Source organism: Chrysemys picta, chromosome 7 (assembly GCF_011386835.1).
Source record: "Chrysemys picta bellii isolate R12L10 chromosome 7, ASM1138683v2, whole genome shotgun sequence".
NCBI lineage: Eukaryota > Metazoa > Chordata > Testudines > Emydidae > Chrysemys > Chrysemys picta.
The window spans coordinates 20602727-20628426 of record NC_088797.1 but is presented as its reverse complement, the minus strand read 5'-3'; the positions used below and the strand labels follow the sequence as shown (position 1 = coordinate 20628426).

Here is a 25700-nt window from a genome sequence, read left to right as displayed (position 1 = left end):
GTTCTGCTGCAGCCTTCACCACGAATGGCTCCACTCTACCAGCCACGCTGCGTCACTCCGCTCCTCCAGCCGTCCCCCAAACTGCTCCGCTTTGCTCCCTGTTCCGTGGGCCGCTCCAACTGTCCCACAAACTGCTCAGCTCTGCCAGCCGCTCCACTCCACCAGCCGTCCCATGAGCCACTCCAGCTGCCCCCGCAAATGGCTCAGCTCTGCTCCGCTCTGCTTCGCACCGCTCCGCTCGCTCGCTCTTCCATGGGCCGCTCCAACTGTCCCACAAACTGCTCGGCTCTGCCAGCTGCTTAGCAATATATCTTCAGGCTCCCCCCACTGGTTAACACAGCACTCCGTGATCTCAGCTCAGCAATTTTAGTTCTTTTAGGGATTTCAGCTTGTAGTAGGGGAGCCCCAGTGCTGGTGCACCATTGGCCCAAAGTGAATTCAGTTCAGCAACTTCTAGCTAGACTCCTAATGGAAGCAAACTTAGCTCTGCTATTCAACAGTGGAGAGAGGGGATAGTGCAATTGGTGTTCCAGGCCCTCAAAAGGGGCACATACCTGTCCCCAACCTCTCTCAATTCACTGGGTTTTGTAACCCATGCCCCTTGTCTAGCGAGTGCTACTTAGTTACTGGTGAGTCCCTCTGTCATACAACAGTTCCACTGGCCTTGATTCACAGAATCAGGGTAACAACACTTTATTCTTTCTGCTCCAATAACAGATAAACTGGGGATCCCACAGCAGCCAAAGTAACCACTTTCAGTTGTTGTTGTCCCAGGCTAGGCGGGTGGGGGTGCCTATGCAAACAAGATCAGCCCCTGAAGTTCTTTTCCACCTTTGCCATAATTCACCACCAGATGTCAGGGTAGAGCTTATCCTGACTCTGCTTACATAATGGTGGATTTACCATTCCTGTGGGAGGCTCCTGAAATTACTTATTTCTGTAGCACCTTTGGGTTTTACAGATCTCCTGTTTTACAGTTAATCAGACTCATCCCTTGACTTGGAGAGCCCATATACTAATGCTGGCTTGTGCTGGACCACAAGCTAAATGAATGCTGAGGTTGACAGATTAATTTAGGACTCCAGGCTTCTGTCCATAAGAGGAGAGGAATTGGAACCTCAAGAGCAGGACTAGTGAGGCCTGGAAGTTGGGGCGAGCCAGCTCTGTGGTTTGCTTCCTTCTTCCCCACAGCCCTGGAGGGGTTTCCTCCAGGCTCCAGATCCACGAATGGGGAAGGACACAGAGGAGACCATGGTAGTACAATTCTTGTAGGGTCTGTGCTTTCAAGAGGCTGCAGGAGGCAGGCAGCACTGTGAAGGCAAGAGTCCTTTGTGTGGATGTCCCTTACATTTGAGAGGTTCCCTGAGATCAGCCTCTTCTGCTGAGTAGGGGGTCAAATGCCAGCCCTGTAATGGAAGAAGGAGACTCAGCAAGTCCCCACTCCCCCTCTCAGGAATAACCCACAAAGGGAAACACGAGGCACTCAATACATACATTTAAAATCTAGCAGGGGAGGAGATGTAGCAACAGTGTGCACATGGCTGGGTGTAAGCTTCAAGGAATGAGATGAATTGTTTGGGTGGCTCCAAGGCAGTATCACGATGAAACTGAGCAAATTTAAATATCAGAAAAGCTTCCTAATGGGGAGATCAGTTAGATTGTGAAGTAATCTCTTGAGTCATTTGAAGACTGTACTGGACAAAGTATTTGACTAGGAAAACTTGTCTACATAACTGAAGTCTCCCCCTAGGAACGTGAGCGAAAGAAGACCCTGAAAGTCCATGAGAAGATGACCTATTCCACTATGATGAATGCCAAGCAGTCAGGGTTCAAGAAGGAGCTCCAGAAGGAGGAGGAAGCAGAGGACAGAGAACTGGCAGCAGAAGCACAGAGACTGAAAGCTCTCCAAGAAAGTATCTCTTGGAAGATAGCAGTTACCAAAGGTAGAGAACTTGCTAGACTTAACATCCCATCAGGCTCCATGAGGGACTGTAACAAAGAAGGGTTGAGAGTTGCAAATATTCTTGTTCTCTTCAGAAGCAGCTCGTAGTTGAGTTCCTCTAGCATGCAGGCACCACAGTCGTCTATCATACCTTGCCAATATCCATGCATCTGGTCTCTACTATATGTACATACCTAAGGGCTTATATGTGGCACACACAGAAATTTATTACAACACAGTGAACCAAATTCTGCCTTATCTTACATCCCGTGCAAAAAGTTGTCATCAATGGTGTTGCGTGGGGTGTGAATCATGACAGAGCTTGGTCTGGGGCTCCCAAGGCTCTAGGTTATGCTGTGGGTCATGGAGATATTTCCATTCCACCATGATCCAGCAAGTTATATTTGTCTGCCTTTAGGGCAAAATCTTGATCCCATGAAAGTCAATAGGAGTTTTGTAATGAATGCGATGTGATTTAGATTTGGCCTTTATGGGGGCCTGACACTCCACTCTGTTATACCAGTTTTATGCAGGTGTAACTCCATTAAACTCAGTATAAAACTAGTGTCATAGATTGGAGAACCAGTCCAGGAACTCCACCTCAGTATCCTTAGTACTTCCTTGTTGCTAAAATACATGTACAAGCGTTTACCTCTGCAAGTAAAATTCTCCTTTCCTTTTGCGCGCTTTGCAATCCATTTTTTTTTTTTTTTTTTGCTTTGACACTAACTGCAGTGATGGGCACAAACCTGAATAACAAAGACCGAAAACCACAAAGGTTCAGAGCTCTGCTCTTTAAAGCAATTAATTATCTAGTTCTCCCAGCTTCAGAAATTATCCTGATTCAACCCTGTGACTACATCCAAGTGCCAGAAGCCTCCTGAGTTTTTTCTCCTTGTCCTAATCAAGGACAAAGTTAATTCACTTTCTGTTACCATTTAACTTCCTATTTCCCCCCCCCCCTCCAGCAGACAAAGAGACCCAGCGTGAGCTGACTTGATTCTGTACCCGCTCATTTAGGCCTCAAGTGCAGATGCCCATGCCCATTCCAATGAGTTCTCCCTACTAAATGCGGTTTTGCATATACGCCTCCTTTTGTTTGGTCACTGTGTTTTGCCTTGACCACTTGTTCCACCCCCAGCTTGCACGACTTTGTCTCATGCTTTCAGACCAGCAAGTGGAAAAAGAGACGCTCCATGAATACATAGACAAGAAGCGACAGATGTTTCTGCTGCAGGTATTTGGCTTTGGTTTACGAATGTGATTTATATAAAAACTATTTTGAGCTCCTTCCTTGTGTGTTGTTTTATATGCAGCATGGCTAGTGGTTAAAGCAGAGAAGTGCTAATCAGGCCTCATTAGCTGAATGTGTTGGTATTGTGGTTAAGGTACTGGAGAGGGACTCAGGATATCTGGCTCTATCACAGATTTACTATGTGATCGTACATAAATCGCTTAATTTACCTTTGCCTCAGTTCCTTATCTGTAAATGAGGATAATACTTCCCTCCTGCACAAGGCTGTTCTGAGGATAAATTCATTAATGATTGTGATGTGTTTGGACACTACGGTGATGATGACAGTGTAAGTGTGTGGACAGATTGGACCTGATTCACAAATTCAACTCCCAACTTATGCCAATATAACTCAGTTGAAATCAATGGTATTATCTAGTGGTTACAGCAGGGAAGGGGGTTATAGGACTCCTGGGTTCCATTTTTAGCTTCATCCCTGACTTGCTCTGTGACTCACTACGCATCTCCCTGTCTCAGCCCACCCATCAGCACATGGGGATCAAAGTGCTTTGAGATCCTCAGGGAGAAGGCACTGCTGCCGCGTGAAGCCATGTGTATGTTTGTGGCTGATGTAACAATGGTTGCAGCAGCCAGAAAAGAACCAGGCTAAACCAGAATTCTAAGGAAACCAAGCAGAGTGAGGAGGTAGCATGAGTCACCGTGTTGCCCTTTTGGGTTGATTTCAGTACGCTGTGGCAATAAAGAGAGATGAAATTCAGAAGCTGGAAAGCTTAGCAGCAGAAGAGGAAGCAAAACTGGAAAAGGCTGAACAGTACCTGGAGAAGGACGCTGCCATGTTTGACGAGTTCCTGAAGGAGAACGATAAAAACTCTGCTCAGGCGCTGAAAACGTAACGCAAGTGGTGGGGGCAACACGTAGACTCTTTGGCATGGATGTCTGGACATGGGGGCTCCACGGCCATGGTCCCTGCCACACACACACAGTGCTCCCAGGAGCATCACTGGGCGTTCTGCACGTGGCAAGGCGGCAGGTTTATGCCCATCTCCGGGCACATCTGTTTGGGTACCCATGCTAGAGGTTACACACAGACCCTCTGAATCTAGACTTCCCCTTGCAGAGCTCGAAAACTGATCAGCATGTAGGCTCACGGCCCAGTCAAGCGACACCATTGGCTCAAGCCAAGTTTGAGTGCAAGGGTGGGATTCACCACCCCGTGAAGGTTGTTTCCACTGCTGCCCTGCATGGGGGAGGACACCTGCAGTGGGGTTGATGGGAGATTCCTCAAACAGATGCTGACTGTGCCCCTTTCCAGCCAGCAGCACTTGCTGCTTTAGTCGATGGGGCGACCATCCTGCCCATTGATAAGGGTTGTAGTAGAGCAATGCCACTATAGTCTAATCCCCAGGCAAAGGTCCTGCCCTCAGGGACCTCAAAGGGAATTTGTAAGTAAAGCTGTGATTGTAGCACAGGCAAGCCTATCCATGATAGCTTTAATCTAGCTAGCACAAGTAACAATGGTAGTATAGATGTGGCAGCATGGGCCTTTAGCACTGGCTAGCAAGAAGAATACAAGCATGCCAGGATCCCTGGGTACGTGCTCTGGTTGCTTACCCATGCCTCCATGTTTCAAGAACTACTGTTATCCTCCGTTTTCTGAGTCCAGTATTGCAATATAATAATTGCTTACATGGATCTACCATAGTGTCACTGGTAACTCGAAGCCTGGGTGGAACACTTGGTTCTAATCCCCTTGTTTCAGACATTAGGAAACAGTGGCTGGGTAGAATTTTTTTTTTTTTTTTTAAGTTTGAAATTACAATGGGAAATGGGGGAGGAGATGGGGTTTTCTACCATCTCTCTTCATAGCAAACTTGAACATTCCTTTTGACCTGAAATTCTTTAACCCCATTCACTCGCCCCCACCCACCCCGGTCTGGTCTTGGCTCAAAGGTGACTTGGTTTATTCATATTTCCAATGAGCTGGGTGAAATGAGTTTGATGTCAGTCCAGTAGACCGGGAGTATCACAAAAGACCCCATGTCACAACAGAGAGTCAGCAGAGTACATTTTCAGATATAATAAAGATTTCCGTCCGCTCCATCTCTTTCCTCTGTTCTATACACTTCTCCCCCACCCCACTACAACTGCGGTTCTATGCACATTTGCAATCTTATTTTTATGCATTCTTCCCCAGTGCTGAAAAAGAAACCAAAGCAAAGATCGAGAAAATAATCGAGATCCGGGAGCTTACTGGACAAATGATGAGCATTCAAAGGTAACGATCACCCAGCGAACAGTGTCACTGAATAGCTTGAACAGACCTTATGGAGCTGCATCCTCAGGGCTGCCGCCTTTACAAGTTTGTGCTGTCTGTGTCATCTGAAGCCAAACTGTCATGAGACAGTAGCTGTGTAATGGAACAATTCAACTTCATGTTGCAATGTCGTCACATTGTAATGCAATCCGATAACATTGAGCCGATTGCGCCACCCTCCTCGTGCTAAAAATAAAAAAAACTTTAGGGGCCTTAAATGTTCTTGTGTGAGTGGCAGGTTACCCCATCCATGTGCTCAGTCAGGTTCTTCTGATAATCTCAGGGAGAATTATCAAAACTGGGCCAAATTCAGTCCTGGTGTAAGTGGGTGCAATCCCTACTGATGTACCAGTTTATGGCACTGTTGAATTTCACCCTCTAGCTTTGGAGTATGACACACAGACAGGAAAGGTTGAGCTTCTCCAATTACAGCACTAAAGCTTGGTGATCAAGTAACTAGCTTTTTTATTAAACTTCGATAGTGTCCTCTCATAACATGGACAGAGTTTTAGAGAAGACTTGGGATTGTCTGTGTGTGCATTGGCTTTACCTTAAAATGCTGAGACTGTGCTCACTGATGCTGGTTTAAATCTGGAGTAACTCTTTTGACTTCACTGGAGTGTCAAGATGTTTGCATGGCAGTTGCTCAATTATCATGATGCTATTTCAATAGCACTACTTTAGGTTTACCCTAGTATCGCTAAGAGCAGAACCTGGCCAAGTCAGGAATATAAAAGGGATTTCCCCATATTATATCTACCACAATCTGATATTTTGTTTTTTGCAGGTTCTTCTATGGAGGGCGTTGTTTGACCATTCCCCAAGTTAGAATGTTGCACAAAGCCCTACATAGTTGATTGGAACTCCCAGGAGACTCTCTGAGTTTGTTTGTTTGTTTTTAAAAACAGGCCAAGTGTGAATGCACACCCCAAAATGTGCACAATATCATGGCTAATGTGCATGCCCAATTACTTCAATTATGTATGCAAATTGGGTATTGTTAAACAAACGATCAGGCATTTGCGGAACTGGCCATTAACATGCCATTACACAACAGACATGTAATTGTATATACAGTACACATTTTGTGTACATTCATATTCAGAAAACTTAGCCTTCATCTCCAAAGACAGAAGGAAAATCTGCTCTCCCACTTACCTTACTTGTTGCGTCTTGGAGTCGATGGATCTTATGTTCTTATGGATAGTAGATGAACACTTTGCACTGTCTGTGAAACTAGATAGCTTTGGTATAATAGCTAGAGGAGGGTAGAGACAGAGTATGAGCAATGGCATTTGAAATGGATCTAAAACTTCCAAAAGATTGGGTCTGACCATATCTAGGTTTAGGTCTGTCCCCATCTCTAGTATTGACTCACTTAGATCTGAGGTTTCAAAGATATTATTATGGTATTTTTCATGGAAGATACACTTCAGGGAACAAGCCTGACCTTGGCACAGGGAAGATAATCCAGTAAGTCTTCTCTATCTCTAACTTGGATGAAGCTATGGTTTTCCTCATTGAGGGAGAGATTAGGGAGTCCTCCAAACACCTAATTTCTCACTCCACTCATTACTCTCTCCATCCTCAGAGATCTTACGCCCAGCAAAGGATGACTGGATGCAGCTCATTAATACACTGCTCCATCTTTCAGCCATAAAGGTTCCCTTCCCCCAAACCTGCAAGACTAAGCTTGCTACCTTGGCACTCCCAGCCCAGCCACCCTGGCAACGCAGAATGTGAATTGGATCTTCCGATCTCTCATGCGGCAGCACTCTTACTGGGCCACTGAGCCAGTCCTGAGCTTGTTTATAACCCCCCTCCTGGGAGCCTGTAACAGGAACTCTTTCCTAACTGAAAGATGTTCTCCTCCTATGAGCCCTGTATTGTAGGGGCTGGCATTGATTCTCAGCTGACAGCTCTATATTGTGTCCCAGAATTTCGTCAGGGAGCCTTTACAGGTGCCTAATTTGAGTGGTGGCTTCAGAACTGATTCAGTGGAAGATGTGACACAGGCTGTCTCCCTAGCCATGTGCTGTGCCAGCCTAACTTTTTTTTTTTTTTTGGGCTATAGGATTTCAAATAGTCTACGCGTGATTCCTGCAAGCCATTAAAGTGTGCTTCTGCTCTGTAAAAAAGGCATTGCGCGGGGTTCCATGCCTTGTCTCTGGTTTTTGAATGACATCTGCTCAACTTGCCAACAGCCAGCCCTGCAAACCAGGCTGGGTTCTCAGAGTCAAGCTGGGTTCTTTCAATCTCATCCATCATCTCCACTACCACTAAAGATGCTACAGGCCAAATTAGGCCCTTGAGGACATCTGTTTATTACAGGTGCCTTCACTGGACTCTCACAGGAGCAGGGGTTAAAGTAGGGGTTAGATGGGACTGGGGGAGTGAAGACCCTCTCTTCTACTAAAAGCCAAGGAGAGCTCCCCTCTTCTCATTAGCTTCAAGAGGCAGGGCTTCTCCATAGCTCCCCCTTCTCCTTGGCTGGTGTGTTGAGAGTCCCCCCTCCTGTATCAATGTACTCTGACCCCTGTGCATGAGTGACCCATTCTGCTGAGGATGCACAAGAAGAAATATGTGGATGCTAGCTCACTCCCTCTTAGCTGTGCAGGTCTAACAGCAGTTAAAAACTTGTTGGCCTTGAGTCTGCGGCTCAGACTTTGAATGCACACAGGGAGCGGGTCTGTGGAGCGAGACAGTGCCATATTGACATAGTTGCTGTCAGAATAGAGCTGCATTTCAGGATAGAAGTTCTTCAGAATGGTGCTTTTAACTGTGCTATTAAACCTAGTGCAACCTGTTTGCTCCTCCGTCCTAGTGAGATATCCAGGTTTGAAGACACTTTGAAGGAGTACAAGAAGTACAAGAACTTCCTCTACCAGCTTTCTCCAAAAGAGTGGCAGGAGGAGTATGAAAAAAAGCAGATGAAGACCAAGGCGATGAAAATGTCCTCTGAAGTGAAAGAAGAAAAAATCTCCGTTTCTCCCATCACGCCCAAGGGTAAGTTCTCCCAAGAAGTGTTTCTGGCCATTCCTCGCTGTGTGCAGCCTCCCCTTCTAAGGATATGTTCCTCTTGTGTTCAGGCCAGGATCCAACACCCCGAACCAGACGTGGCAAGTTGCCTTATCTTGGCTATACAGGACGTCAGAGTGTTGATTTCTCTTCAGGAGGACCTGATCTGAGGTCCCCAAGCCAAATCATGCAGAGAAGGGAATCCCTCAGGACAGGCAAAAGCCCCTCAAAGCAAAACTTGAAATCCCAGCAGACAAGACGACAGTAAGTATGAGACACCTGGTGAAGGCGATGGATGTAAATATAGGAGAGCTGTCAATCAGATGACAGTAGCTACAGGTATGTGTGAGTATTATTTACCTTCTGTGTTTTTAGGAAAAGCATCCAGTTAATGCGTTTGGCTCTCTTATTAGAGCAAGTCAAAATGTCAGAGGGCCAGATTCTCAGTTGCTGTAAACTGGCATAGCCCCGTTGATCTCAACAGATGTACACCAACGTACACCAGCTGAGCACTTGGCTAAAGTGTTTGTTTCCTCAGGCCGCCACCCAGTGGTATTCTAGGGCAAAAGGCATTTGTCCCACAACAAAAGAGGGCTCCACTGTATCTACTTGTCACGTGCATTATAATCCTGACTAATTAAAGATGTAATCAATGTATGCTGGGAGGCAGGTAGAATAATGCTCCCTGTACCAGGTGTGGGTTCCCCATAACCAGAGCAACCTAGAAGCAGAGAGGCAGGGAAGGGAAGAGGGGAGTATAGACAAGGCCAGCTTCACCATGCAGGAAAAGGTGTTTGCTACCTGTTTGCGTGGGTCACTGGGTATTATTTGCCAGTCTGCCTAAGGGAAGAGAACCTCACTAATAGTAGTTTTCTGGTGAAATTTGTTGTTTTGAGGGCAGCTCCCTTTTCCTCCAGTTGAAGTGTATTCTGGTCACCCAATTTTGGTACCCCTACAATGAGCAGCACTTACATGAGTCCCCCTCCCCCTCTCGTTCCCCCCTCCCGCCCCGAAATCAAATGGGACGACTTGCCTGACTCAGTGCTATTCGGCACATAGTGGCTGCAGACGTGGGACTTTAGAATATTACCTTTAGCGACAGACCCGATCCCCAGAGTTGGGATCTGGATCCATTTGTAAAATTCCCCAAAGGCAGTGATCTGATGGGGAGTTTTGAAGCTGCCCCGTCGTGGCATGAAGAGGACATGGAAGAGAGTGCCTGGAGCAGCAGCAGCAAGGCTGATGAGTAGAATCTGCTGCTGGCATCAGTCCAATGTCTCTCACCCTGTTGCTCTTCATCATGCACTTGGGGCTGATTCCTCGCTGGAGCTTTGAAATAAACTGCTGCACTGTTCATTAATGGCCCGGGAGTCCTGCTTAGGAATATGTTTCTCTGCCATGCCTTCAACTTGCCCACTTTCTCTCCTGTGCGCAGGGTATAGGGGACAGGGATGTACACTCTGCAGATGGCTCCAGCTGTGTGGAAACCGCTCTGCCTAGGAGCACTGCTGCAACCAGCTTGTATAGAGCACACATGCAGAACCACTCCATACTATGCATTCTGCTGCTCCACAGGCCACTGGATCAAGCCCTTGATTCAACCCATTATAGAGAGCAGGGCTCAGCTGCCAAATTCGCATCCACAGCTGGATCCCAGACCCCCTTAAAGGTTGGGGGTGTTCAGAATCAGTGGTTTTAGTTCAGGACTGTCATTGCAATACCAATGGGAATGGCTCTGCAACTGCTGAACGGAACCCAGAAAGGCTGAGAATGGCAGTCCTTTGGGTCAGGGACCATCTTTTTGTTCTGTTTGTACAGTAGTTAGCGTAATGGGGCCTGGTCCATATCTTGGGTTCCTAGCGATACCATAAAACAAATAACAGCCTAGAAAGAACCCAGGCCTGCAAATGTTAATATTTAAAATCAGATAGGTAACATGCACAAGAAATGTAATTTGCCAGCTATTTACTGGTACAACCAGAGGTGGTTTGCAGTTACTAACTTAGCAAGTGCACTAGGAATCTGGCTACTAGCTAACAAGATCTCCTTTAACATGGCTTAAGCAATCATTTCTGTAAGTGCCTGTCACTGGAAATACCTTTTCAGGAGCATTGCCGCCCTAGCAACGGAGGAGAAGGCGAGTACAACCTTCTCTGACAATGAGGACGAGGATGAGGTCAGTAGCCTTGCGTTGAACTACTCAGCTATTATACCTGTCTTCTCATTCCATCTGTGGCTTGTTTTGCTGATTTCCCATACCTTCCAACCATTAGTTGATGAAATGTGGAGTTCCTGTATCTAATTATTACAACACTGCATGCTTATTTTCTTTTAGGATATCTTAGTGATGAGTGTAATAGAAATATCTGAACCAAGGGAATAATTGATTTCCTTTGCCTTTAGCAGACCCAGGATCAACTCAGTTTGCCACCAGTCATACTATGTGTTTAAGATTTTTGTTATTATAAAGTGATTTTTTTTAGTCCAAAATTGAAGTTTTGTAAAGAGATATTTTTAACAACTGTAAATAGAGGTGGTGGTTGTTCCCCTTAAATTTCAGCATCTGCTCCCCATGCCACTTACAATGCAGCAAACCCAAAGAAAAACAGCATGGAGGCTAGCTCATGGGAGACAAAAATGAAACTGACCAATGACAGAACAGAGTAAAATGCAGAAAAGTAAATTCTCAGCATAAATGGTGAATTAGATTTTTTAAATCTCATCTTTTCATAATCCCCTTCATTAAAACAGGCAAGGATTAAAAAACAGAAGCCTGCTCTTGACAGATGTCCATTTAAAGCCAACATTTTCAAAGTTGCAATAGCTGCAGTTATATGTGGGACTTGACTATTGCACAAATGACTGTTCAGCCATCTAAATGGCCATTTGTGCCTGCAGCTGTAGTAACTGCCCCACCACAGCAGGTGTGCAATTGCACACTTGTATCTGTGCATGTAAGCCTCCACCTTTTAAAAAAAATCTGTCCCATCACCCATTCATTCTAACTTAGAACATAGCGTCTGCGTGCAATTTAAGTACTAAAAATGTTGACGGTTGTTGAACGAAGAGGTACTTTCAAACTTCTGTTTTGATGCCAAATATGATATTTGCTGCCCAGACTTGTTGCAAGCAGTACGTCTGTACAGAGAAGCACATTGCTACATTTGCTTAAAGGATGTTACACCGCAGTAGGGTTGCACAGAGCAAGGTTTGTTAGTGGCTGCAGCTACCCTTTACTTACCTTTTGGCTGACAACGTACCCAGCTTCATCCTAAAATGGATCTAAAATTCAACTACTTCTGTTCAGGTTCTCACGCTGCCCTCCTCACCACACTGATGTGACTGGCATTTGTCATGCAATTCTCTCTCTCCCCGCACCCCACACACACACACACCTCTCTCCAAGGAGAAAATCATGTGAGGTTTTCTTTTCATTTGAGGGTGGCAAGCTGCCCAGAGTATATGGTCCCAGGAGGTGTTAGGAGCTAAGAGCAGAGGGAGGGCCTGGGCTCTCTCAGCCGTCTGTTCCAACTTCAGCTATCGCTGGAACCCTGCATTGTTGATATGCTCACTGTTGCTCAGCTTCAGTCATGACCTCTCATCGTCTAGGACAGGGTTTCCCAAACTTGGGATGCCGCTTGTTTAGGGAAAGCCCCTGGCGGGCCGGGCCGGTTTGTTTACCTGCCGCGTCCACAGGTTCGGCCGATCGTGGCTCCCACTGGCCACGGTTCGCCGCTCCAGGCCAATGGGAGCTGCTGGAAGTGGTGCAGGCCGAGGGACGTACTGGCCGCTGCTTTCAGCAGCTCCCTGACAGCGAACCGTGGCCACTGGGAGCTGCGATCGGCCGAACCTGCAGATGCGGCAGGTAAACAAACCGGCCCGGCCCGCCAGGGGCTTTCCCTAAACAAGCGGCGTCCCAAGTTTGGGAAACACTGGTCTAGGATCAATTATGGCTGGTTTCAAGCAGCTTATTGGTAGCGGCTGTCTTTAATCTTTTACTTTCTTAACCTTCATCCATGCGGACGTTAGGAGCAATAATTAGAGGGCGAAGGGCCGTAAAGGACCTTCCAATCCCTCACTGCAGGGAGGTGAAGACAGGGAATGTTGAGAGAGGAATATAATGGGTTCTTACTGGGACATAGTGGCTTCTTACCTGGTCCAATGTCAAACTATGCGTGCCTCAGATTCACCTCAGCTTGGTACCTCATTTCCCCATCTCTTCAGGCACTTGGGTGCTTTGACATTTTGGTGATTTAAGTAGGTGGATCTTCCAGCCAAAGCAAAAAGTCCTTCCTTTCTGGGGTAAACAAAGACCAGACAAAATGAAGAGACCCAGAATCTTTCACCCAGTCTCCATACTGGGTCACAGCCTTCCCTAGTGCTCTGCACACATTTTACCTTATTTGCTTGTGGTCCTCCTCTGGGCTACAGCTTCCTTCCTCTGTTTGCAGCAGATTCCACATCATCTCCAGCTGGCACAATGGGGGAGCCCAGACCCTTCCACTAGTCTGGGTTCCATCCCTGGGACTTTATACCAGCATCTGCCCTCAACCCTGCTTCGCTCTTCCTAGGCCCTCTCCCTCCTCTGCCAAACTGCTGCTCTTCCCAGGCCTCTCCAACCCACTGCCTTGGCCCTCTGTGAAGGGCCCCAGCTCAGGTCTTGCCTCAGCTTGGTCACTCTCCTACTGAGAGGTTGTATACACACATTTGTTTCAGTTTAGTTTCTCCTTGCATGGACACTTACTCTGGTTTCAGAGTGGCTTATTTCAACATAAACCTGTTCCCAATCGACTACACTAAATCACAGTAAGAGTGTCCACAGAACCTGTAGCACTGGTTTAATAAAACTTGTTTAAAAAAAAAAATCACACCTCCTGTTGAACTAGGGTTACCATACGTCTGGATTTTCCCGGACATGTCCGGCTTTTTGGTCCTCAAATCCCCTTGGGGAGGAAATTCCAAAAAGCTGGGCATGTCCGGGAAAATAGAGAGGGGTTCTGGGGCTTGGATCCCGGCTGGAGTCGCTGGGGCTGGCAGTGCTTGGCCGCCGGCCGGCGCCACTCTGCCAGGGCCGGGCCAGAGCCGCTTGGCTGGAACTGGGGCCCGAGCCAAGCCGAGCTGGAGCCACTGGGACTGGGGGTCCTTGGCTGGCGCTGCTCCCCCAGGGCCGGGGCCTGAGCTGAGCCGGACCGGAGCCGCTGGGACCGGGGTTGGAGGTGCTCGGCCGCTGGCCGGCGCTGCTCGGCTGGGGCTGGTGACCTGGGGCCCGAGCCGAGCTGGAGTCGCCGGGGCCGGGGCCAGCCGGAGCCGCTTAGCCGGAACCGGGGCCAGTGCCCCAGGGCCTGAGCCGAGCCAGGCCGGAGACGCCGGGGCCAGAGCCGCTCGGCTGCGGGGGGCCGGACTGGGCCGCGCCTCCTCGTGTGCCCCATCCCCAGCTTACCTGCTGCCTGCCTGTTTCAGGCTTCCCGCGAACATTTGATTCACGGGAAGCGGGGGAGGGGGAGGAGCAGGGGCCGGAGTGTTCAGGGGAGGGGGCGGAGTCGGGGCGGGAACTTTAGGGAAGGGGCGGAGTTGGGGTGGGGCCAGGGCTGGGAAGGGGCGGAGTTGGGGCAGGGCTGGGGCCCCGTGGAGTGTCCTCTTTTTGTTTTTTTAAAATATGGTAATCCTAGTTAAACCAGTGCAACGATGGATGGAGACAAGCCCAGGCTGAAGGCTGCTTCATTTATAGCAGGTCCTACTTTCAGCCTGCACTCACACAACCCCTCCCAGTCATGTGATCCAGCTGGGGAACTACAACTCCTGGACCTTAAAAGGGGATGAGCCCTGGAACTGGGCAGGCTGAGCCAGGTCCTGCCCTTAAAGGAACAGGCTGCTCTGTTACAGAGAGAAGAGCCATGAGGGGATTTCAGATATCAGGATCAAACTGCATATAGATGCTAGGAGACCCAGTCTTGTCACGGGCACTCCCTCCTTGTAACACCAGCTCTGTGGTGCCCACAGCCCCCTTAATTCCTGATGAACCAGGGCCTGTTTGGGGCTATGAAGGAGACATGTAAACTCCTAGGGTGAGGGAGTGAATAGAGAGTGAGCCATGTAGAAAGGCAGTAAGAAATCTTGCTGGTGGCTGTTCACACAATTCTAGAGCCATTCGGCTCACAGGCATTAGGAAGTACAACCCAACCCGCGCAATACGAACAAACCAGCAAGGAGCCAGGTCCACAAATGCATGCCTTGATCAGCCCAACACTGCTGCTAAAGCCAATCCTCCTACGCAGAGACAACTTCGCACTCCCCCATTCCTCAAATCCCATCTTTGGCACTGTGTCCCTTACAGCTTCAAATTCAACCCCCTCCTCGGATTAACCCTGCTCCTGCTGATATATCTCCACCCGTGCTCTTCCCAATCCTTAATTCCTCCTTCCATCATCTGGTCTCAGTCCCAGCTTTGTGCCTTCCTTCTATTATGCTGAACCTTATTGCTGGAACACTTCCCTTACGCACTTCCAACCAGACCATTCTCCTTCAAGGCTCTCTGTAAAAATCCAACACAGCGAGGGACTCTTTCTCCCATCTTCCCACCATGAATAATCTGCACACCCTCTCTCTCCCGAGCAACGGACCCACATCTTGCTTTTGTTCATTTCGAATGCAAGTTCTTTAGGACAGATGACACATCTTGATCTCTGTGTGTAACAAGCTATGTAATAACTATATATTAACATTATGAAGTGTAGACCAAACTTCAGCACTCATATAATAATAAACTGATAAATTAGAGTCACCAAACGAGATGGATACACACCCCTATTCTGTATTTCCCATCCCAGGAGCCGGAGTTATATTTTACTGATCCCCAGCAATTGCTGCAAATTTTTACTGAGCTGGAAGAACAGAACCTGTCCCTAATCCAGAATTCCCAGGAGACCGAGGAAACCTTGGATGAGCTCCAGCATACTCTCACCACTACGCGAAGTAAAATGTAAGTGGCTGAAAGAGGCTGCATACATTCTAGCATTAGAATGCCTGGGGTCTCCCCTGCCACAGATCATAGCATTAAGGACCATGGTAAAGTGATAGATCAGCCATGCAGTACACGATGGAAGAGGAGTCTCTCCTACAGTTTGTTCAGATCAGATGAACTGCATTCACCACACTGCCTTCTAACCCCGGGATTGGAGGGGGGTGTTACTGGGGCATTGGTCTGTGTGCTGCCATAGTGGAGGTCTGAGTTGGTTGTTTGGTCCCCAATTCACAGGGGGCTAGGGAATTGGTGTGCTAGGCTCCTGAAAGGAAAGGTGAGGAAGTGAGCCTTGTTTCACTCCTGATCATTCGCTATGTGTTGCTACTATTTAAAAGCACAAAAGGTTCTGTACAGCATTGCATAGAGGACTTCCACCCAGGAATAAACTACAGCATCTGTGATAATTCCAACGAGAATCCTCTCTAGTGGAAGTCAACAGGCAAAGTGTAAAGTCTTTAAATTGCAGGAAGCCACACAGGTATTTTATTCCTCCACACGTGTCTGTCTTGTATATTTAGATTGTAAGCTTTTCAGGGCAGGGCCTCTCTACTATGTGTTTATTCGGTGCCAAGTGCAATAGGGTGCCCCTCTCAGCTGGTCCTCAGACATTACTGCAATAAACATGACTAATTATAATCCGATGGTTTAGATGTATATTATTCCTACTTAAAAAACAAGAGGCTCTTTCTATTTTGACATACTGAAACTTTTCACCATTTAATTAACTCCCACCCCCAATGCACAGAAAATACTATTCCAGAGACCTGGAGTCTGCTCTAGCTCTTGGAAAGAGAATTTCAGCTGAATACATTTACTAGCCAGTCTCCTTACAGAGGAAAGTGATGTCACAAAGTTCAGGCTCCACCCGATGGTTGGAGGAGTTATAGCCACAGTTTGCAAAAATGCTGGAAGAAAGCTGTGTCTAAGAAAGATCCTTTTCAGAAATGCCTCCCTTTTCTCCTGGATTAGGGACCGTGAGATAAAGCAGCTGAAGCAGCTTGCAGCCACACTCAAAGCCTCCATAATCAAAGAAGAGGAGACAGCCGCAGACCTGGAATTGAAGGCACGAGTCTTTTCCTTCGGAGAGTACAAAGCAGATGTGCAGGTATGTGCATAGAGCAAGACCCTAAGCAAGTAAGAGACTGGCAGGGAGATGTCTAGGAGTAGCCTGTCCCGCTTCTTCCCGTGACAACTCTAGTCTGTGACCAGAGAACTTCAGACTTCAGAGGTGAATATGACGAGATCCCTGGGGTGCAGCCTGGGACTGCTGTGCCCTCTTAACTCTCCAGCCGGGGCTGTCTCTCACACTGCCTTGCTAGTGACCAGCAGCAAACCCCTCCAAGCGCTGTTATCACTCAGCACAACCGCATGTGGAGCCCCACAGCCAGCGAGATGGCATGAATGCTCCCAGAGCCATTCATGAATCACACAGAGAAAGGCACCAGCCAAATCCCCCCAGCTCCCAGCCTTGCACCTCAGGAATACACCATCTTGCACTTCTCAAGACAAGCACTGCAAGTTTATTAATTGGTTCACCACTTTATCAATGGAAAGGGGATATACACCAGCCTTTGTAAACCTGAGCAAGCCCACTTATCGAACACTTCAGGCAAACTCGCTGAAAAAGATAAACAGTAAACAAATGTATTGACTACAAAAGATAGATTTTAAGTGATAAGTGATAGGCAAAAAGTCAGTTACCAAAATAAAATATAAGCACGCAGTCTAAACTCTCAATGCTATTAGACTGGGCAACATCTAGATTAAGCAGTTTTTCTCACCCCACTGGTTACTGCAGTCCTTAATATACAGGTTTGTCCCTTAAACCTGGGCCAGTTTCCTCTGCTGGAGTCTTCAGTGTGTCCTTGTTGGTTGCAGCATAGATGGGGACAGGAGAAAGGCCCAGCATATGGCCACTGCGTTCTTTTTTATACCCTCAGTCCCATGTGCTTGGAAGATACAAGTCCAGGCATGGCTGTGGGGCATTGCTGAGTCCCCAGGCAAGGTTGAACAGTTACCCTGGTGTGGCCTCATGCAGGTGAGTCATTGAATTGTAGCTCCCTTGCTGGACAATGGCTGTTGAGGAGTTTTTTGACACCCACCCGGGCATTGGTTAACACCCTTGTCATTGCCTCTGGAGAGACAGTATCCGGGCAATTCCCAAACCCACAGCATATTTTAGTGACAACCATACAACACAATCTCCTAACTTCATATGCCTTAATTATATATATTTAGATAGAACAGAGGCTTTCAGCAGATCATAACCTTTCCCCCAATACCTCACATGGCATGCTTTATGTGCAAGATCACAATTATATATAAATGAGGAATATGGAGGTTACAGGGTGCTCCCCCAAGGTATAGAATGTCACAGTGAAGTTTTAGCACCCTTCCTTTCCCTATACAAAACCCTACATGTAATGGAGCAAGATGCTGAAAGTATCAAAACGTGAGATGAGACACAGTTCTATGGAGGGAATTGAAATGTTAATTTCAACTTTTTGACTGGGTTTAAGCAGATTACGCTGGGCAGGTCCTCAGGAGCTGTGACAGTTTACCGCAGCTGAGGACTGCCCACTTGCCTTGTCTCCAGGACAAAATGTTGGTGAGCCTGAACAAAAAGGTGACGGAGGTCTATCGACGTTGCATTGGAGAAAATGAGGCCAACCTGGGAACCCTGCAGCTGCTAACAGTCATAGAACACCAACTCGACGACTTATTGGAGTGTCTGGAGAGAGTCCCTCAAACAAAGATAGAACAGGCAGAGAAAGCCAAAGAAAAAGAACGGAGGATGAGGTAAGAGGAAGTTCTGCTCTGGCTGTGGTGCGACCCGTTTCGGGGAGATCACGCCAGCATTTCAATTTTTAACGTTTCTCAAACTCCAAAAGATAAGAGAAGCCAACGGAACTGCTTACGTATGTCAGTGAATCAGGAAGAAATGGCAGGTATATTAAAAAGCCCATATTATCAATACCTCATTACTACCCATAATTCGAATAAGAAACTGATCAGGCAGAAAAAACTCCTTGCTGTAGTTAAAATCTATGTTTTCATATTGATCATTCCTGCTAAGACAGTATGCTAAAAGCTAGCAGGGCATGTGTGGAAACCCTAGCTTGTTCTCCAGTACAGTATTTGGGAAATTTGACAACATGGGCATGTTTTAAATTAAAATTTTTGCCTCTGCATAGCCCCAAAATGCTAACCCACATTAGGAGAAAATACCATACTCATCCCACTGCATCTGTGCTCTAAGATTAGATGTACTTTCATTGAGGACTTGAGAAGCTGAATACAGATGATTGTTTACATCCCAAGAAGTAAGCCAGCGATCAGACTGCGTGATCACTGTCTGCGTCAGATCTGCAGGAAGAAACTTGAAGTGGCAGAAAGAGTTCAGTAACAAAAACATATGAACTTTTTTTTTTCCCTTATCTCCTTCCTCAGAATTCAAAAAAGGTCATTATGCCACTTCGTGAGTGCTATTTAGAATAAAAGCACACACAAAAAACCACACACCACTGCAGAAAAGGAAAATGCCAGGAAATGAAGTTCCCCTAAATGAAAGAGTTTAAAATTAGAGCAGTATTTTGAGAACACACTGGCTTCTCAGTTGTAGTGGCTATACAAGAGAGGAAGCCCTCTGCACTTAATCAGCCAGGACAGTTTGTCATTGCAGATTATTTTTGTATTGCCACTTACCCTCCGTGCTTTTCATGCATAGAGCACAGTGGATCAGATTCGCCCTTGCCCTGCCATTTTGTGTAGTTATTTACACCAGGGCAAAACGGGCATAAACCCCTCATCAGATAGCATTTTATACTCACTTTGCACTGGTGCGAGGACACAAGGTGCCAGGTAAGTATCGTTACCCCACAAATGCCATTAGCCCCATTTTACAGAGCGTAAGTAACTTGCTGAAGGTGACGCGCACAGAAAGTCAGTGACAGATCCAGAAATAGAAGTACAATCTCCTCTGTTCAGTTCACTGCTGCTATGTCTCCATTGAGAAGTGAAATAGGTTTTTTTGGAGTAAGGGGGTGGGGGGATATTGAGGGAGAAATCAATTGCACTTTAGAATGCCCTTGAGAACTAAATGGAGCGGGCGCTGTATCACAAAACATTCACCTCTTGTGGATTTATCTTTTCTTATTGAAAATCGGGGTAAAAAAAAATATCCTGCTTGGCAGAGTCCATCATTTTAACTCCTATTTTGCTCAATTGTTCTGAAAGGATGAGGGACGAAAAAGTAAGACAACAGAGGCAGTTGCAGGAGGAGAGGGTGCAACGGGCACTGGCAAGAGCACAAGCGGATATAAAGAAAAAGGTAACCTGAGCAATTCCTGGTAATACTTGGCACTTATGCTTCACCGTTTAATGGAAAATCTCAGTGCACTTTGACATTAAGGATCTGGAGTGAGATCCTCACCCCCTGGTGAAGCCCTTCACAATGGATAAGTGGGCCAGAGTAGTGTAAAGGGACCTTAGTATCCCTGTATCCATCTGGGAGCCCCAGTACAAGAACTACAAGACAGCCACAGGCTCCCTTCTGAGGACCTCTCAGCAGCACTGGAAGGGATGTGGTTGCACTGCTGCAGTATGCAACACTGGATTCTGGACAGCCCTGGGAGGCTGGCATATCTTAAGTAGGCCCCCAGGACTTAGTTACACCTGGAGCAGCCCAGGATCGGGGGACACCAATTTGACCTAAAGCCACCTTAGCCCCACTTATCCTCCTGGGCTGAGTTCTGTACTGCACTATAGAAGCATAGGACAGAATCTTACCCCCACTCTTCATAAGCAATAAGCAGCCAGCTTCCACTGGCCTCGGTTTGAGTTACGTCTGCTTGCTACCGGTGAAGAATCTAGCCATAAACTTCTCAATGCAGCTGCACACCAAGCAAGTGATTGTATCCATGTTACAGATGAGTAAAACGTTACAGAGTGCCAATGTGACTTGCCTAAGGTCAAACAGGAAATCAGTGGCAGAGCGGGGAATAACACACAGGCAGTCTGAGTCCAAGTCACTTGCTCCAACCAGTGGAGATGTCTCACTACCTATTTCTTTTTCCATTTGAAGTATGGCATCACCATGATGGGATAGCTATTTCAGTTGGACTAGATATTTTGAATATGGAGGCTGCAGTGCAGTGCCTTTGTACAAACCTAGCCACTACATAATCAGCAATAGCATATACACAGACAGCCCTGAGCCAACCAGGAGCTGTCTTATTGAAAGAATTGGGACACCCACTCTAGTTTTTCCAGAGGGGTTTATGGGAGCTTCTATCTACAAACTTAACACTAGAGGGACAAGTAAAAGAGGGGTAGCCATGTTAGTCTGAATCTGTAAAAAGCAACAGAGGGTCCTGTGGCACCTTTAAGACTAACAGAAGTATTGGAGCATAAGCTTTCGTGGGTGAATGCCCACTTCATCAGATACAAGTGGGCATTCACCCACGAAAGCTTATGCTCCAATACTTCTGTTAGTCTTAAAGGTGCCACTAGAGGGACAGTAACATCTCCTAAAAAGTAACATAAGCTTGCCATATAAACATTGCTAGTGACCAGCATTTGCACCCAACCTATTCTTCTGTCACCACCATTGCTGTGCCTGCATTTTGTTTCGTTGCAGACTGGCAGAAAGCTGATGTTCCGCTCTGAGCCCGTGCCTATCAAAGAGAAAGAAGATGAGGATCAAGGACGGATGGATCAAGAGAAGGAAGAAGCTCTCTATTACTTTACTTAAGACCCCAAATAAGGCTGCAAATTAAGGACAGCACCAATGAGATGCAAAGACATTGTACCAACCTGACCAGGGAATGTTTTGGTTTGGGGTTCTTAGAATTATGTACAATTTTTGCAATGAATTAAACAAAAATCTCCCGTTTTCTCTTGCTAACCCTTGCCCCCCAGGAGAGTGGTTCGTTTCACTGGAGCCTGTGGTGAGAGTCAACAGCTATTTTGGCATTGCTTTAAATGACTGTTTACCTAGAAAAATAAACTGAACTCTCTCCCCCATTTTGCCTCTAGGCCAGTTGTCAACAACAGGGTTCTTCATAGAATTGAAGTCAGTAGTAAGATCCCTGGAATCTTAGGATATCACGTTCATTACACAGGTGGATGACATCTTTAGTTACAGCAAGACAAAGCTAGGTTCCAGACAGATGTTTGTCACAAACCCCAAGCCTATGCAACAAAAGAAACACCCTTCCAGGAATTGGAGTTTCAGTACAAGCTCCATCCTGCCTATTGAACATTCAAGAGGAAAGAACAAGCACTGCAGATGAAAAGCTGTTCAGCATTAGTTTTAAAGCCAATAGCATATACCTTTGCATCAACAAAAGATTACTCATATCAAGAACAAACCCAATGCCAAAGTGACCATAAAAAAAGCTTTATTAATCCTTTTGCACCAGCAGTTCTTCAGCTGTCCATTGCCAGCAATGGACTTCAAGCCGATTAACCGGAGTCTCGGCCCCAAGCAGTTAGCAATTTACATTCATATACAAAGCCAAGTGAGGTACATTTTCAGAAGTAGAAACAGATGCAGTTTTAAATCCCATAAAAAGAAATTAGGTTTCTTTGCCATTTTCTTAATTTAAGAACAACTGGTATGGTTCCATGAGGAGTTTGGCAATCAGGGTGACAGCTTTCAGGGACAGCATTAGCGACTGCTCTAAAGCAAGACCCAGTAGTCTGTTCAACAGTGCTGTGCTCCTGCAGATGACTCACAAGCCCCTTTAACCTTTCCACATTGGACTCCATGATCAAACAAAACAGCAGTCCCCACAACAAGTGGGTGAAATCTCCTCACTGACTCACTCTGGCTTGGAGACCTCATCTGAGGCAGGCTAGAGATCCCTTGGGCATGAGCATAGGCATATCCAATGCTCAAATTGTTTAGCCACCATAGACAGAAAAACAACGTTAGTTCAGAGGATAAAATACTGCTTGCAAATCAGAGTTTGAAGTGAAAATAGCCTGTATACTGCTTTCAAGACTCAGAAACCAAAAAGTATTTATCTGGACATATACATAGTTCAAAAGGCACAGGAAGTAAAAGCATTTCTGAACAACCTCAGGTGAATTCAACAACAGTATAACTAAATAAATAAATATGTGCAATATTAGGAAGATCGCAATGTTCTTCTGCATGACATCTTATTCTGTAAAAAATATATACACATACGTGCATACACACAACTCATTGAGGGGGAAAAAAAAAAACACACACCCCTTTATCAAAGTCCTATACATAATTTTATAGGCATTCAGGACATCACCATAAAACATTTAAATTACTACCTTAAAATTTAATAACCAAAAGGTGTTTTGTTTTTTTCCATTGAGAATTTACACAACCCTATGCTTATTCAGGCTTATTCAATTCAGTTAAGTACAGTACATACAGCTATTCTTCTAGAAACTGCAATTTTTCAAATGAGGCAATTCTTCCTAGTTAACAATACTTTTCCTCTCCCTCTAAAAAACTCTGACGACTGGATAATCAGTCGGCCAGCTGGACACTATGCTCACTAGATATTCTAGATTTTAATGAAGATCAAGTGGTATCAGAATATATAATTCTAAAAGATAGTGGCTAGTTATGAGTAACTTGGGAACACTTTTTGTAGTATAAAAACATAATGAAGGTGCTTTGAATTAAGTGGCTGTCAAACATTTCACCAAAATAGGGACGGTTAAGACAGACCTAACTTGTCAAATGCTGTTGGAACATTAGCTAATTGCTTATGGAGAATATAGTTCTCTAACGAAGCTTTCTTTTTTCAAGTCTTGCTGGAAGAATTCAGCTAAATATTATTCAGGATGAATGAGAGGGGGAAGCTCCACATAGGCATCAAAACTCATTCACAGTTAATATTTAATCTATATTTTGCTATCCCGGGGACTTTTAATTCATTTCTTCTCCCTGCTTTCTGGGCACTATCCTACTTTCCTACCATGCCTTGTAAAATATTTTATTGCAATTTGCTGTCAATACATAAGATGGCTGAAACAAGTTTGGGAAAAAAATATTTCAGGATTCCCCCCTCTTCCCCCCCGATTCCATATCATCCATGCCAAGCAGGAGACCTTTCCTAATGGAGGAAAAGTTTAAAAAGTTACACAGAATTTTTAAGTTTGTATTTGTTCATTAGCTGTGAAATTTGCTTTCTTGTGAAAACAGGAAAATTATTACCCTGGTTAGATGTTTAATAGCTATGGCACTTTTCTACAATGGGATTTCAGCAAGTCCGGCCCCAGCATCTTTGACCACAAGACAGAAAGAATATCTTACACAGACATGGTAAGTAGGATTTGCTGATTTTTTTTTATTCTTCTTCTTTTTTCATGTAACTGACACTAAGTGTGTGATCATAGTCATGTACTCCTACTTTTCATATTTTCCTTGAGAAACTGGAACACAGCTATATTTGCTTTGTCAAGATATGACTGCACCATTCTGTTGTCAAATTAATATTCTTAACAATCATTCCAGGTCCTGTAAGTTTATTGTGCTTCCGGTGAACTGAGAGTTATCAGAACCTGCATCATCTTCTGTGGAGTTGTGTGGTTCCTGTCAAAACAAAATACACAAAAGAGTTTGGAATTCGGACAAAGCTTTCACCCCATTATGTTTTCATTGTTTGTAACACACAGTCCCTTTTTGTAATATTTCTTTACCTTCAAACTTAATTCAAGCTTTGCAAACAGAGGCCGCTAACAGAGAGTTGAGAGAGAGAGTTTGGAAGGGGGCGAGGTACGTTTGCCGTTCTTTAACACCTTTAACCTAAACTATAATCAAATCTTCTTGATTTAAACAAAAACCCTCTCATTAACCTAGGTAGCTATAGGAGAGAATGCAGGCAGAAGCCCAGCAGCAGAGTGGGGGCTATCCAGTTTATTGCGCCAAGTGCAGCATGTATGATTACCTGCCCTGTGGGCAGGTGGCGTACGTGTGCATTCGGTGCAAGGAGCTCCTGGCCCTCAGAGACCGGGTGTGGGCTTTGGAGGCCAGGATGGCGGAACTGAAGGAGCTAAGGGAGGCAGAGAGATATGTTGATGAGGCTTTCCGGGACACTGTAGATTTCTCCCACCTCCAGTCAGACAGCCCCTGCTTTGTTAAGGAGGATGAAAGGCTCAGGGAAGGAGAGCAGTCAATGGGAGCAGAGGGAAACCTTCCCATAGTTAGTCTCTGTTAGTCTCAAAGGTGCCACAGGACCCTCTGTTGCTTCCCATAGTTGGGACCCTCCTTCCAGATGATCTTGGGATATCCTCTTGCACTGAGGTTACCTCTCCGGGGGAGGGAACTCCAGTCATTAGGAAAAGGCAGGTGTTAGTAATGGGAGATTCGATCATTAGAAACATAAATAGCTGGGTTTGTGATGACCGGGAGAACAGTATGGTGACTTGCCTACCGGGTGCAAAGGTTGCGGATCTCTCGAGGCATCTAGATAGACTTGTGTGTAGTGCTGGGGTGGAACCGGTGGTCATGGTACATGTAGGTACCAATGACATAGGGAAGGGTAGGAGAGATGTCCTGGAGGCCAAATTTAGGCTGCTAGGAAAGACTGAAATCTAGGACCTCTATGGTAGCTGTGACAGTGTACCCTATAAGGCTTTATGGGGAGGGGGTGCTTATAAATGTATGGATGACATAGCTGGAATATGTTTTGTGCTGCCTGTGCCATGTAACATATCTCCGTAAAGGTTCTGGTCTACTATATCTATTCATCCAATTTGTACACATATATCATTTTCTACTCGAGGTTAAGAATATGGGCTGTATGCTTGCTTGATTTCTAAGTAAGCTTTGTGAGGCATTTGGTCAGCTTCTTTAGGAAGGAATTCGCCAGGTTAAGTACCTGATCAGGAGACACTTAGGGAACAATGCATCTTGGAATGCTCCAATCCACATGAGAAGTCTTCCTGGAGACATGCAAGATGCCATGTGGACAATGGCATCGGCCTGCAAAGACTGAGTCATGCAGGGGCATGTGACTTGCCCAGGTGACTCCAAAACTCCATCCTGGAGCTGGACTTTGCATAGGAGGGAGGAGGGGGGTCTCCACCCACAAGAGAGAGTCTATTTAAACCTGTGGGAGACCCCTCCATTTGGTCTTCAGCTGGCTAAAGAAGGAGC

General features: G+C 46.0%; 2 protein-coding genes across 9 annotated transcripts in view; one reads left to right on the top strand and one right to left on the bottom strand.

Moving 5' to 3' along the window:
* The window catches only part of CFAP100 (cilia and flagella associated protein 100), a 38570-nt gene extending 17118 nt beyond the window's left edge, over positions 1 to 21452 (top strand). For 2 of the 3 annotated variants that reach the window (XM_005288423.5, XM_005288422.5), the window contains exons 5-16: positions 1751 to 1943; positions 3112 to 3179; positions 3923 to 4086; positions 5392 to 5472; positions 8336 to 8517; positions 8601 to 8793; positions 10636 to 10705; positions 15357 to 15508; positions 16520 to 16655; positions 18147 to 18349; positions 19787 to 19880; positions 21189 to 21452. In XM_005288423.5, the coding sequence (XP_005288480.2) occupies positions 1751 to 1943; positions 3112 to 3179; positions 3923 to 4086; positions 5392 to 5472; positions 8336 to 8517; positions 8601 to 8793; positions 10636 to 10705; positions 15357 to 15508; positions 16520 to 16655; positions 18147 to 18349; positions 19787 to 19880; positions 21189 to 21302 (1650 nt within the window). In that variant the 3' untranslated portion in view covers positions 21303 to 21452. The remainder of the gene's footprint in view (positions 1 to 1750; positions 1944 to 3111; positions 3180 to 3922; positions 4087 to 5391; positions 5473 to 8335; positions 8518 to 8600; positions 8794 to 10635; positions 10706 to 15356; positions 15509 to 16519; positions 16656 to 18146; positions 18350 to 19786; positions 19881 to 21188) is intronic. The other variant, XM_065550909.1, reaches the window with a different exon arrangement.
* A 482-nt stretch (positions 21453 to 21934) lies between these two features.
* ZXDC (ZXD family zinc finger C) overlaps positions 21935 to 25700 on the bottom strand; it is a 28638-nt gene continuing 24872 nt past the window's right edge. For 5 of the 6 annotated variants that reach the window (XR_010589044.1, XR_010589045.1, XM_065550908.1 and 2 more), the window contains one exon: positions 21935 to 24134. Coding sequence is in view for 3 of the 6 variants with exons in the window: in XM_065550908.1 (XP_065406980.1) it covers positions 24048 to 24134 (87 nt within the window). In the remaining 3 variants the exon portion in view is untranslated. The remainder of the gene's footprint in view (positions 24135 to 25700) is intronic. The other variant, XR_010589043.1, reaches the window with a different exon arrangement.